The sequence below is a fragment of the Hippoglossus stenolepis genome, chromosome 9 (genome assembly GCF_022539355.2).
Source record: "Hippoglossus stenolepis isolate QCI-W04-F060 chromosome 9, HSTE1.2, whole genome shotgun sequence".
Lineage (NCBI taxonomy): Eukaryota > Metazoa > Chordata > Actinopteri > Pleuronectiformes > Pleuronectidae > Hippoglossus > Hippoglossus stenolepis.
Window position 1 is genome coordinate 1,278,438 of NC_061491.1, and position 12,227 is coordinate 1,290,664.

At 39.6% G+C, this 12,227-nt stretch overlaps 1 protein-coding gene across 4 annotated transcripts in view; it reads left to right on the forward strand.

Moving 5' to 3' along the window:
• The window catches only part of golga1 (golgin A1), a 30,387-nt gene that overhangs the window by 13,912 nt on the left and 4,248 nt on the right, over nucleotides 1–12,227 (forward strand). For all 4 annotated transcript variants that reach the window (XM_035166233.2, XM_035166236.2, XM_035166234.2 and 1 more), the window contains 17 exons: nucleotides 608–736; nucleotides 963–1,132; nucleotides 1,420–1,531; nucleotides 1,679–1,762; nucleotides 2,025–2,150; nucleotides 2,277–2,372; nucleotides 2,777–2,872; nucleotides 3,271–3,366; nucleotides 3,852–3,992; nucleotides 5,686–5,760; nucleotides 6,282–6,371; nucleotides 6,589–6,691; nucleotides 8,080–8,240; nucleotides 9,174–9,332; nucleotides 9,467–9,526; nucleotides 11,215–11,439; nucleotides 11,580–11,666. In XM_035166233.2, the coding sequence (XP_035022124.1) occupies nucleotides 608–736; nucleotides 963–1,132; nucleotides 1,420–1,531; nucleotides 1,679–1,762; nucleotides 2,025–2,150; nucleotides 2,277–2,372; nucleotides 2,777–2,872; nucleotides 3,271–3,366; nucleotides 3,852–3,992; nucleotides 5,686–5,760; nucleotides 6,282–6,371; nucleotides 6,589–6,691; nucleotides 8,080–8,240; nucleotides 9,174–9,332; nucleotides 9,467–9,526; nucleotides 11,215–11,439; nucleotides 11,580–11,666 (2,010 nt within the window). The remainder of the gene's footprint in view (nucleotides 1–607; nucleotides 737–962; nucleotides 1,133–1,419; nucleotides 1,532–1,678; nucleotides 1,763–2,024; nucleotides 2,151–2,276; nucleotides 2,373–2,776; nucleotides 2,873–3,270; nucleotides 3,367–3,851; nucleotides 3,993–5,685; nucleotides 5,761–6,281; nucleotides 6,372–6,588; nucleotides 6,692–8,079; nucleotides 8,241–9,173; nucleotides 9,333–9,466; nucleotides 9,527–11,214; nucleotides 11,440–11,579; nucleotides 11,667–12,227) is intronic.

Here is a 12,227-nt window from a genome sequence, read left to right on the forward strand (position 1 = left end):
AAATAAGACTCACCAACTCATTACAGATCTTTTTAAAAAAAACATATTTTTACAGGAAAGCATTTCTAACATGCGACTTGTAATTATTTTCATTACAACAATCAGTCTTACAGAGTTAAAGTTTGATGTTCCTGATCTCTCTCTCCTTATCTCCTTCTCTCCCACCCCCCCATCTGTCTCTTTTCTACTCCCTCTATGCCCCCCACCTCCACTCTTGCCCATTTTCTCTGCTCACCCCAACCGGTCGAGGCAGATGGCCGCCCACACTGAGTCTGGTTCTGCCAGAGGTTTCTCCCAGTTAATGAGGGAGTTTTTTCTCTCCACAGTCGCCATAGTGCTTGCTCATTGTGGGAACTGTTGGGTTTTCTCTACAAACTTAAGGTCTCGACCTTACCTTGTTTAGTTAAGTACTATACAAATAGTTAATATTTAAAGTTATTATTATTTTACATTGCGAATAAAATATGTTTCTCTTAAAATTCAGTTCATATCATATGGCTCCAGAGTGCTATTAGAAGTCAAAACTCCATAGGAACCTTAAAATGTTGCTTCTTTTAACGTGCACGTCCTGAAAATTGACAATGCAATAACTGTTGTGTTTGTTTAGGAGAAGATGGCCCTTTCAGCCCAACTAGAAGAAATGATGGCGCAAAGCTTAACACTCTTCCAGAAAAGGGATGATCTGGATGAACTGGAGGGCTTTCAGCAGCAGGAACTCGCTAAGGTTAAACACATGGTGTGTACATGTGGAGAGATTTAGTTTAGTTGATTCTGTATGCCACTTTCTTTCTTTTTTTTAACTGAATTGAAAATTGGAGATGAGTTGGAAAGACGTGTAGGAAAGTCTTTTTGGCACTGTTAGCATTTGAAAGCACTGTTTGCTGTTGTGACCAGGGGTCTAAGCAGCACTTGTGTATGGTATGTTGTTCATTTATGATTTATTTCCCATTTATGTTTATCAGTTGCTGCGGAAGGAGGAGCAGCTGAGCCAGCAGGAGCGAGAGCTCCAAAAGAAAGAGGCAGAAGTTCAGTCAACAAAGCGAGAGCTGTCTGAGGCTCGAGGGAAACTCCAGCATCTGGAACAGCAGCATAAAGAGAGCTGCACACTCAAATCTGAGCTTGAAATAGAGCGGTAAGTGGACTAAAGAAAAATAGGTAGGTTTATGGAATTAGACCATTATGATGAGCTTCTGTGGGGAGAAAAAATCCTAGTAGAATTTCAGAATTGCATGTTTTATCATAGGACTTTTACAATATAGAACCAATTGTGACTAAGCTTTCCAAGTTAACTAAGTATTCTTTTAAAAGTATAAATAGGGCATATGCTTGTAAAAGAAAATAATAAACAAAGGTCATAGCCTGTTAGAATATTTTTTTGTGAAAGAATACCATTGAGTGTTTCTCAAATTATTTGTGTAGAGAGGAACTGCTGCTGCTTCGAGAGGAGGCCGACAAGAAGATCAGTGAGCTGGAGGGACAATGCCAGGATCTCCAGTCAGTCATCCAGCAGGTCTCTGAAGACTTCCAGAAGGTCAGCTGCAACAAATAATCACACTTCATTATACAACTTTGCTTTTCAAACGTTTTCAAAAATATTTACAAACAACACTATTTATTCATTGATCATTTGTCAAGGCACTTTTTTGGTCATGCAAGTGTGCGCAATTTTGTTTTTCAGTCACAGAGTATGGTGTCAGCTTTAGAGAAGTCCCTTCATGATTTGCAGACTGACCAGGACGCCCTGAGGCTGCAACAGCAAAAGGTAAGAACATACACATCAGTACAAGTTATCTATTATTAGCCTAATTCAGATAATTCAGTATGGAAAATTTATACAAGGCAGTAAAAGACACTAAAATTGGCCACATTACAGGAATATAAGACAATGTAACTGATTGTTTTGAGAACAGTATCAGGAATCAGCCTTGTGTTAAAGATGAAAGAAATCCTGGTTTAAAACGGAGATTTAAACATTCTTTTTTAGTTATAAATGAGGAAACATGGATTATGTACTTTCTTCTCAGGCTGCTGTAACGGAGGAGGACAAGGAGCGCTTGTTGTTGGACCTTCAAAAGAAAGTAACCTCACTGGAGAGACGACTACATGGGAACCTGAGTCAGGATGAGCATCTTCAGGAGCTTATCCAGGAGGTGAAGAACATCTAGACCAGGGCTGACTTTAGTCTAATGGAAGGAAGGAAGGATGGATGGATTGATGGATGGTTAAAAACACAGAAGCTGAGCAACTATTTATCAGTGCTGCTGTTGGCTTTTCAGAAGTCCAGTCTGGAGCAAACTCTGGAAGGGACCAGAGCAGAGCTGCTGGCTGTTCGGACTAACCATGCTGATACTGTCAGCTCTCTGGAGGCACAGGTAAATCAGTGCAATTGCTCTTGTCGATACCATTATCTTAGGTCACGTCCCTGTATCTATTATCATACTGTGTGTCACCCAATCTGCAAACCCTGTGAATATAAGTAGATGTAATTTCTGTTAATGAAGTAGAATGACAATCATGTTACTCAGAGAGAGAATATTGTTCTGCAATGATATGATGTAATGCCCACTTAAGCCCCACTTTGATCTTATTCACAATTTCAATAAATGAATAAATATGAAATACTAAACTTTGCTACAGGTTAACAAAACAGGTGCACAAAACAGGTGCACCTTTTTTTCCAATCCCATCCTGATATACAGTATATTACTTCCAATCCAGTTTCAGACCCAAATGTTGACTGTATATGTATGTTGACATAGGTGTCTCTTGTCTGAAGGTATCCAGAATGAGCTGCAGCATTACTGAGCTGCAGACCCTTCTCCGGCACAAAGAGGACTCCTCAAGGGCCTACAGAGAGAGAACAGACACACAAGTAAGCAATTAGAGACAAGTCAGAGGAAAAACATAAAGTAATGATGTCTCTCATTTGGATGGTTGATGTGCTACTCGAGGATTCAAAACTGAGAGTAGAAGATCATGTTTGTTTGTTCTTCAGGCGTTGCCTTCACACCATATTTTTTTTAAATAATTATGTCTTGTCCAACGTAAGCTGCTTTCAGACTGAACTCAGGAGATCCTCCAGACTTTCTGCGGACTCTCTCCGGCTGGCCCCTAGTATAAAGTCTGCAGAAAGTCCAGAGGAGATCCTGAAAAAGTGATAAAAACAAGAAGAAAAAGAATATCTCCTTCTGCGTTTGTGTGACTATTCACTGACAGTCTTGTCATGATGTGGAAGTACACAGTCAGTCATTGAAATATTTTGTGTTTCAGGTTGCTAACCTGGAGCAGCAGATCATAGAGAACAGTGAGCGACTGAAGAGTGCAGAGCACCAGATCACAGAGAAGCAGCAACACATGGATAAACTGGTGAGGACCGTGATATTAATGAGGCACATTCATTATGAAGGAGCACTATCTAAGTACTTATCTAAAAAATATAAAGAGGTTGACCAATCACATAGTGAGCCAGCTGGCCAATCAGAGCTGACTGGGCTTTAGCGGGAGGGGCTGCCTTAAAGGCATAGTTCTCCGAAAAATGAAAATTCACTCATCATCAACTCACGACTATGCCGATGGAGGGGTGGGTGAAGTGATTGAGCCCAAAAAACACTTCTGGAGTCTCAGGGGTAAACAGTGTTTAGCCCAGGCGACCCTTCTTCAGACGTAATAAAATGACAGAAAAAACATAACATGCCTCCAAACTGCTCGTGTGGTGTCATCTAAGTATCCACAAGCCCCGAAAATCACGTTCAACTCGAAACAAGGTCATTTACACCATGTTTTTAGCCATTTTTAATTTAGCTACAATTTAATTAACATTATTCATTTCATTTATTTGATGTTTTCTTCAGGAAGGAGTGTGGAGTGCAGAGAAAGCTTTTCTGGATCAGCAGGTGTGTTTGTTACAGCAGCAGAGTGAGGAGAAGGTCGGCCGACTGGAAGAAAGCATCATCTCTTTAGAGACCGATAAGCAGACGCTGCAGGACAGGGTGGTATGTTCTGCTTGTGTTCTCCACTTCTCATTCATTAAAAACAATTATTTATGTGGTGGCGTATAGCTCACCTGGTAGAGCTGCCGCCCCATCGAGGCTAGGCCTTATCCTACAGAGGCCTGGCTTCGATTTTGACCCGGGGCCATTTATGCATGTCCCCCCCCACTCTCTCTCTTTCCCTCCTTTCACAAGCTTACTACTGTCCTATCCTTTAAAGGCAATGAAAGCCCAAAATATATATAAAAAACTATTATTTATAAGCTATAACAGTGAGGGCTCATGCTGGTAAAACCATGTTAATTCAGCTCAAAGGATTGCTTAATTTTGTCTTAAATTTATTGGGATCTTTTGGCAAAATTGGAATATTGTGTTTTTATTAGGGCTGTCAAACGATTACAATTTGTAATCAGATTAATCACAGGGTAGCTGTGATTTATCACGATTAATCACCATTTCTAAATGCCCGAAAAATCCCCATGTTCTATTATGTATATTGTTGTGGGAATGGAAATATAAATGACAGAAGGCGGATATATATACATTTAACATTTGTTTTCAAGTCCAAATGATAGTTAAGATTTCAAAATAAAATTAAACTAAACATACCACACCATAATTAAATGCGGCTATCTCCTTGCTATGCCTCTGAGCAAACATGATGTTATTTAGAACATTTTTCTTTTTTTTTTATCAAACTCAAAGATAACCTTTATCCTAAACAATTGTGGCATCTTAACCTTTGGTCTTTTGCAAATATAGGATGGGTGAATAAAACTTCTTTCTTTTCTTTTTTAAATCAAACAAACAACCAAACCTTTACACAATTAAATGTGGATGTGAAATCTGAATCTGAGCCCATCTGTAGAAGCAGTGTTGAGCCAGTTCACACTTAAAAAGAACGAGTTCCAAGTTCAGTTCATGCAGATGAAAATGAACTAGTTCACGTTCATAGTTAATTTTTTATTTGGACGAGGTGACAAACGTCCGGTTATGTGTTTGGTTATGAATCGATGGTGTCGGATCATGTCTGGGTGTCGCTCCTCTCATTCTAACACTGAGTCCTGACTGTGAGCGTCATGTGTTGTACTGAGCACAACATGTTGACGAGTCATTTTCATGATGTTTAAATGCAGCCTCATAAACTCTGGAGCCAATCAAACAAACACTAAGTTACTTCATTTACTGATCAGGTCCTGATAACTAGTGATGAGTGTTTATTAGTTCAAGTGAGAGCAGAGAAGAGGAGGAAACTCCAGCTCGGTACAAACCAACTGCAGCTTCTGTTCTGATCACTGAGCAGCTGTGACCAGAGAAACTCTGTGTTTCACTGTTCTTCTACAAAGTCACTGACCGGCTGCTTCACGAGAACGAGCTCTGATCTCACTGTGTGTGTGTCGCTTTGAGCGAGTGAGTGGTGGTGGGTATGGGTACATGAAGCGGGTCATTCTGCGCATGTGTTAATGCGTTAAAAAATGAATGCGTTAATTCCACAAATTTATCATCCCGGGTTAACACGTTAATTTTGACACCTGTAGTTTTTATTTGTGCTTAAATACCTGAAATGAAGAATTGCTGTTTTTTGCACTGCCATTTCTACAATAGCCCACAAAGGAAAAACCAAGAATAATAGTAGAATAATTGTCCATATGAATGTACTCATTCTAGTATTTTCCTTCCTGCTCTTGTGCTGTAGGCTGATCTGGAGAGGCAGAAGGATGACATGAACTCCACACTGAGGCAGCAGATAGAAGAGCTGGAGCAATGCAGAGTAAGACCAAATATAACTCACTGTTTGTTATATTTTTTTCTTCTTCATATCTTAAAACAACAGACAGGCTACAATTTTGCATGTCCATATAAAACATGGCCAAAGGTTCAAATAATAAGGTAAGTATGGAGAGTGCATACCTGTGTCAAAGCCCAACATTCCCCTAAGTTCAATCAAGCTGCACCAAATTGCACACATTCATAGATATGCCTGAATTATTCCCTGGAAAATAAGTGAAATGTTGAAAAGTGCTCTGACTCACAATGTTAAAGAAAATAATATAAAATCCCTGCATCTAACCCTTTGTCTGGAGTCTAATGGAGTCCCAGTATAAAATGATATGGGCTGAAATCACATGCTACATACGAACATAAAATTGTTGGATTCACTAAGAATATAAAATATAAGCTCTGCTCTAAAAACTCAGTAATAATGGTCATGGACTCCGTCAAGGTGATTTTCATATAGGAAAGCACAGAGTATTCATAGTCCTCACTCCCTGTTTCTGTGTGTTCCCTCAGTTGGAGCTGAGCAGTCGGCAGACAGTGAGCACAGAAATCGCCAAAGCTCTGGAAGAAACCAGGCGACAGAAAGAGGAGCTGCAAACACAGGTCTGTGGATAAACACTCACCAGGTAGTATTCACAGTAACATACTATTAACAGCTCCCTCTTGAACAATCACAGACACTACATTCAACATGGCTATCCTTTGACTGGAAATTGCTAACTCACAGATTGTGAAACAGTGTAAAGGAATTTCAGAGCTGGTTTGTAATTCTGTGTGTGATTGTGAACACATGTACTCTTTATCTTTTTCTTGATGTCAGGTTGGAGAGCAAGCCACATCCCTTCAGATGTCACAGCAGGAATTGTCCACTGTCACTGAGAAGCTAGAACTAAGAGAGGAAGACATCAAAACTCTCCAGAACGGTGTGCACAAACACACATGTTCTCACAATAAATACTAAAGCCCTGTCTCACTCAGCAGAGATGTTCACTTCTTCAAGATTCAGTGTGTAAGATTTAGGTGAAAAGGATCTCTTGGCAGAAATTGAATATAAAATAATCCTAGTGATGTTTTCGCTGGTGTGTTTCATCTAAATTGTACGAATTGTTGTTTTCTTTATCCTAGAATTGTCCCTTTATATTTAAAAACGTTATATTTACATCAGGAGTGGGTCCTCTCTATGGATGCTGCCATGTTTTTTACAGTAGTACAAACTAAACAACTTTGAGTTTTTATAACAACTGAAGCTACCACAGGTTCTCTTTCATATTTGTAAGGGCATCGTGAGGTCAGAGGTATTCAGCTGCAACATGCAATTTCCCAACTAGGTGTCACTAAATTCTACACTCTGAACCTTGAAGTGTGTACGCAATTCTTGTCCCTCTAGCCAATCACAGAAGCGTGAAGTCAGAGGTTGGAGATCATGGCTGTCAATTAACATGGTGGATATTGGGTTAAAATAAATATAAGCACAACTTTTTTTTAATCACATACTGCGTGGTTCACCGCTAAAATTAGGGATTGTGATGCCATTTAATTATATAAGATGTGATTGTCCTTGTGCATGTATCACATGTATGACCAGTGTTAGTGTTGCTTTAAAGGCAGAAAGCACAAAAGTGTGTTTGTTATATTAGGATGCATTTCAGTTCAGAGCATTGTCTTTGAATTTTGGCTTTCTTATAAGCTGTTTTCAGACCTGCACTGAACTCCAGAGAATCTCCAGACATTCTCCGGAGGGGTTGTATGTGAGAACGCAAATGTCAGAGTGAGAGGCTCCGGACATTCTCCAGAGTTTCTCTTGCCAGCCCCCTGGTAAAAACTCTGAATAATGTCAGAGTGAGCTCATGTGAGAAAACAGGATATCCTCTGGAGGAATCACTGCGAGCAAATGGTCATGTTGATGGTGTTTTTTACACGCTACAGATGCGAAACTAAAAAATATAAATATAATGAACACAAATATCTCATGATGAAAATCAGTGCCATACGCATGGAAGACACCAACGAATATGTCAAGAGAGCTTTTAATGATGAGGGCCAACGCTGTAAACAAAACCATGTGATTTCCGTAGCGGAATTAATCTGTTAGGTCCTGCCTCTGCCTGCTGTGCCAACCCTCACCTGAACGCACTTAAGTTTTCTGTGTTGTAGGGGAAACGTGCTTGAGAGAAAAATCTCCTGCTTTGTTGTTCATATGTGAAAGGAAATCTCCAGAGAAAGTCCGGGCCCAATTATGGCTATTCTCTGGAGTTCATGTCTGAAAATGGCTGTAGTCTGATGAGTGATATTACTGTCCTGTGTGTTGCAGAGGTGCAGAGTCGACAGGCCTCACAGGTTCAGCTGCAGAAGGAGGTTGAGCGGGTGCAAGCCCAGCTTGAGCAGATGGAGGTGGACAGAGACTCTCAGCTAATCAACCTGAGGAAGGAGCTGCTCAGCCAGACACAGCAGCTGGATAGCTGCCAGGCGCGGGTCAGCATTAACGCATACACTCAAAACTCTGTGAATGCTCTCATAAAAAAACAACACTTTCATGCTAAAGAATCAGTCTTCCTCCAATGCTCTTCTGCAGAGGAGCTGTTTGTTCAGCTTGTTTCTCTGATCATTTAAGATTCATACATCCAATCGACTAAAATCCTTCATCCAGATAAAGGTTATAGTTATAAGGGTTTTTGACGTTATAGAAAGTGACTGTGACGTGACTTCAAAAGCAACAAAGTAGTCACCTGTGTCTGGCCATCTGGCAGACAGCTGACATTTATGGAAAACTCTGTAAGCACTACTGGTGACAACTGCTCTTACATCATCTGTACCTATGACGATGGATTGTGGAATATGGTGGCATCAGATCGTGATGGTGGATCCTGATCGTTGTGGCAGCTGACCGCGAACTATTATTTTCAACAAGACTGCTTGATATACAATATGTCTACTCAGATACTCTACCATTACTGACAATAATCCATCACTTCATTTACTTTCCATTATGCTACAAACTGTTTCTTCTAATCAATACTGTAAATACTCTACTCTACTATTGCACTTCTGTCCGTCCTGGGAGAGGAATCCCTCACATGTGGCTCTCTCTGAGGTTGCTACGTTCTTTTTCTCCTGTTAAAATCGTGTTTTGTAGTTTTTCCTTACGCTTGTTAAGGGCAGATGATGTCACACCTTGTTAAAGCCCTGTGAGACAAATTGTGATTTGTGAATATGGGCTATACAAATATAATTTGATTGAGTACATCCACACTACTATGATTTAGTTTTAAATCACATCACTGCTGCTACGTTTGTGCCTAAAATCAAGGGAAGTTTTGAATTGCTGTTAACCCTGTTTTATGACAGGCACTAGCATTTGCTTCCTGATTGGTTCTTATCAGCCATGACTTGTGCGTGTGTGTCTAGATCTTGTACCTGGAGGTGGAGGTGGAAACCCTGACAGAACAGCTTCACAGTCCGGAAGTGAGCGAGGAGGATCAAAATGGCAGCGTGACGGTGGATGATCTGGATCACATTCAGAAAGTCAACAAAGAGCTGGAGCAGCAGCTCAGTGACAAGAACAAGGTCAGCCACCTGAATAGTGCCATTCTCTTGTTCTTCTGGCTTTTAATAACATGTCACTTAGTTCCAAGTAGATACATTTTTTAGATTGAATGACATTGAAGTGAGTCGGTGTGATGCTGGTTTTTCTCCTGCAGACCATCAAGCAACTGCAGCAAAGACTGGCAGAACTGAGGAGGACGCTGCAGAAAGAACTGGTAAGACAAACTGAATCAAAATCATGGTATTGTTGTTGGGAGCCAACTGCATGCTGAAAATGTCTGGATTCAAGTAGTTGACGGGCAGAAGCTGAGACATTTGGAAACGATAGGAAAGTCGCAAGCATTACTTTCCTTTATGGTTCTTGTCATGACTCATGGTTTTTCCTCATTCATAGTCTTTTCTGTAACTAATCAAAACTAAGAGTAGTAGTAGTAGTAGTGTAGATGTAGCCAAAACCATAGCTTCTGCTAAGATTCCTTGTTCGTCGTACTGATAAAATGATCCCAGTCCGTATACGATCTGACTCACTAGCACTAGAGTGCCTCAATAATCTTTTTTTTTTTTTTTATTTCGGTTTGAGTTTCCAACATAATATATAAATACAGAGAACATAAAATAAAAATATATAAAATGTGCTGTATGCATATTTACAAAGTCCATTATTTTTATTTAAATATATGCTTGCTTATATATATTCATTATGATGAACTTAACTTAAACCAATTGAAAATAATAATTTAAACCACACACACACACACACACACACACACACACACACACACACACACACACACACACACACACACACACACACACACACACACTACTAGTCTTTCCAAAATTCCCTAATCTTAGGACATTTCCATATACAATGAAAAAATGGCCCTTTTGCCTTACTACACCTGTTACATACATTGTGGATGTTGGGATTTTTTTCTGGTGTGATGTACACTCATTAACCAGTTATATAGCAGGAGCTTGTAAGTTTTGATTCTGATGATTGCAGTGATCCAGAAATCTATAAATTGTATATTTCTGATATAATTCCCTTTTCGGAAGGGTCTTTAATTAGAACTTCAGTGGAGATAAATCAGGAATAGCTAAGCCTCGTTTTTGAGAAGACCCAATAAAGCTCTTAAACTGTAAGTATTTAAAGATGTGTTTATGGGGGATATTATAATTATCAACTAACTCTTCAAATGTTTAAATTTTTCCATCAGTTGGACCACAAATGTCACTAATTAGACTAACTATCCTGTCAGCCTATAATTTAAAACCTCAATCAGCCCTGCCTGGCACAAAAAAAATGATAACCTCAAATTGGACTATACTGAGAAAGAGCAGGTGTTGTCTTCATATAATTTTGTACTTCATACCATACATCAAGCATGTTTCTTACTATGGGATTCATTGTTCTCTTTTTAATTTTTTTCGGATTATGCTGGCATCTGTGGCCTGCACATTCCCTTTTTACTTACTTATGCAGACTATTTCACTGTTAAAATTAACTTTAGGTTAATATTTTTCTGCTCACCAAGTGTCAATATAGGTACATGTGGTGTGTGTATTTTATTAGAGGACCAATGAGAAATAATTAATCCTGGTTAGCTAGCAGTGCCCTGAGTTCAGGGTTTGTAGTCATGACTGTAAGCCAGTCGGGGAATAAGAAATTAAACTGTCCTCCTGTTTGGTCAAACTCACTTCCTTTTTAATCATACTCTCTCACACAGAGGGAATAGTAGTGTGTGTAAGACTATAGTGGTGCATGTAAGGGAGTATACTAGTGTTTATGTAAGAGTATACTGGTGTGTGTGTGTGTGTATGAGATTATGATGCTGTGTGAGACCAAGTATGAATTATTTCTCACAAGGCCTCTCATAGTATTTCCTTTTCTGCACTATAGAAGCTAAAGCCTGAGCCAGAAGCTGAAGGGAAGGAGAAGTTGGTAGAAAGCCGAGCAGAAAAACATGAGCGGGTTTGTCCAGAGCCATCCTCAATGTCAGCCCTGAGCCCCCCGACATCCAACACCACCGTGACCAACACGTCCGACCTCAACGACTCACGAGAAATCAACTTTGAGTATCTCAAACATGTCGTCCTCAAATTTATGTCATCCAGAGAAGCTGAGGTAAGTGCTCTTTTTGTAAATTGACTCCAGTCATGTATTTTGTGAATAGCACTACAACTCTGCCTGCTATGGGGTGGATAAATCTATGATATGGGCTCTGAAGGCAGTCTGAATCTCTGTTGTGTGTCTTGGTCTGTCAGGCATTTCAGCTAATACGAGCTGTATCAGTTCTGCTGAACTTCACTCAAGACGAAGAGGACATGGTGAAGCAAACTCTGGAGTACAAGGTTTGTGTTTCGCACTGCATTAAGTCTTCAGCTTCCAACATGTTTTAAAGAGACCACTGCCCTTTGAAATTCTGTATTTGTCAGTATAAAGTTGCTTCTGTAAAGAGGGTTAAAAAGTCTAACATTTCCTTCATCGTAGAACATAAGCTTACTGGGGATTAAGGCAGCAATTAATTTTATTTATTTATTTTATCTGTCTATTTATCTATATTTATCTCTTACGTAAAAAAATTATTTACAAGATCCAGATATGTCATACAAGTCCTGGAGAAGAGAGATACACTTGTTAAACTTGTGAAATTTATCCTGCATTGCTTCAAAGACGACATTTAATTACATGAAGGTTTCTCTGCTTCATTTCTGTCATGGTCCAGTTGTGTTTCCAGTGACGACATATCATTGGCAGCAGTATAAATATTTTCAAAGTGTGTGACTTTGTAACAATCAGCTTAAGTGTTAAGTCTAGTTACTATAACGATTCAGGAGCCATTGTGACACGGTTTATCAAGGCCTGGTTAAGTGAGAATTTTTTAAGTTCACAGAAAATAATGAATGTCCACT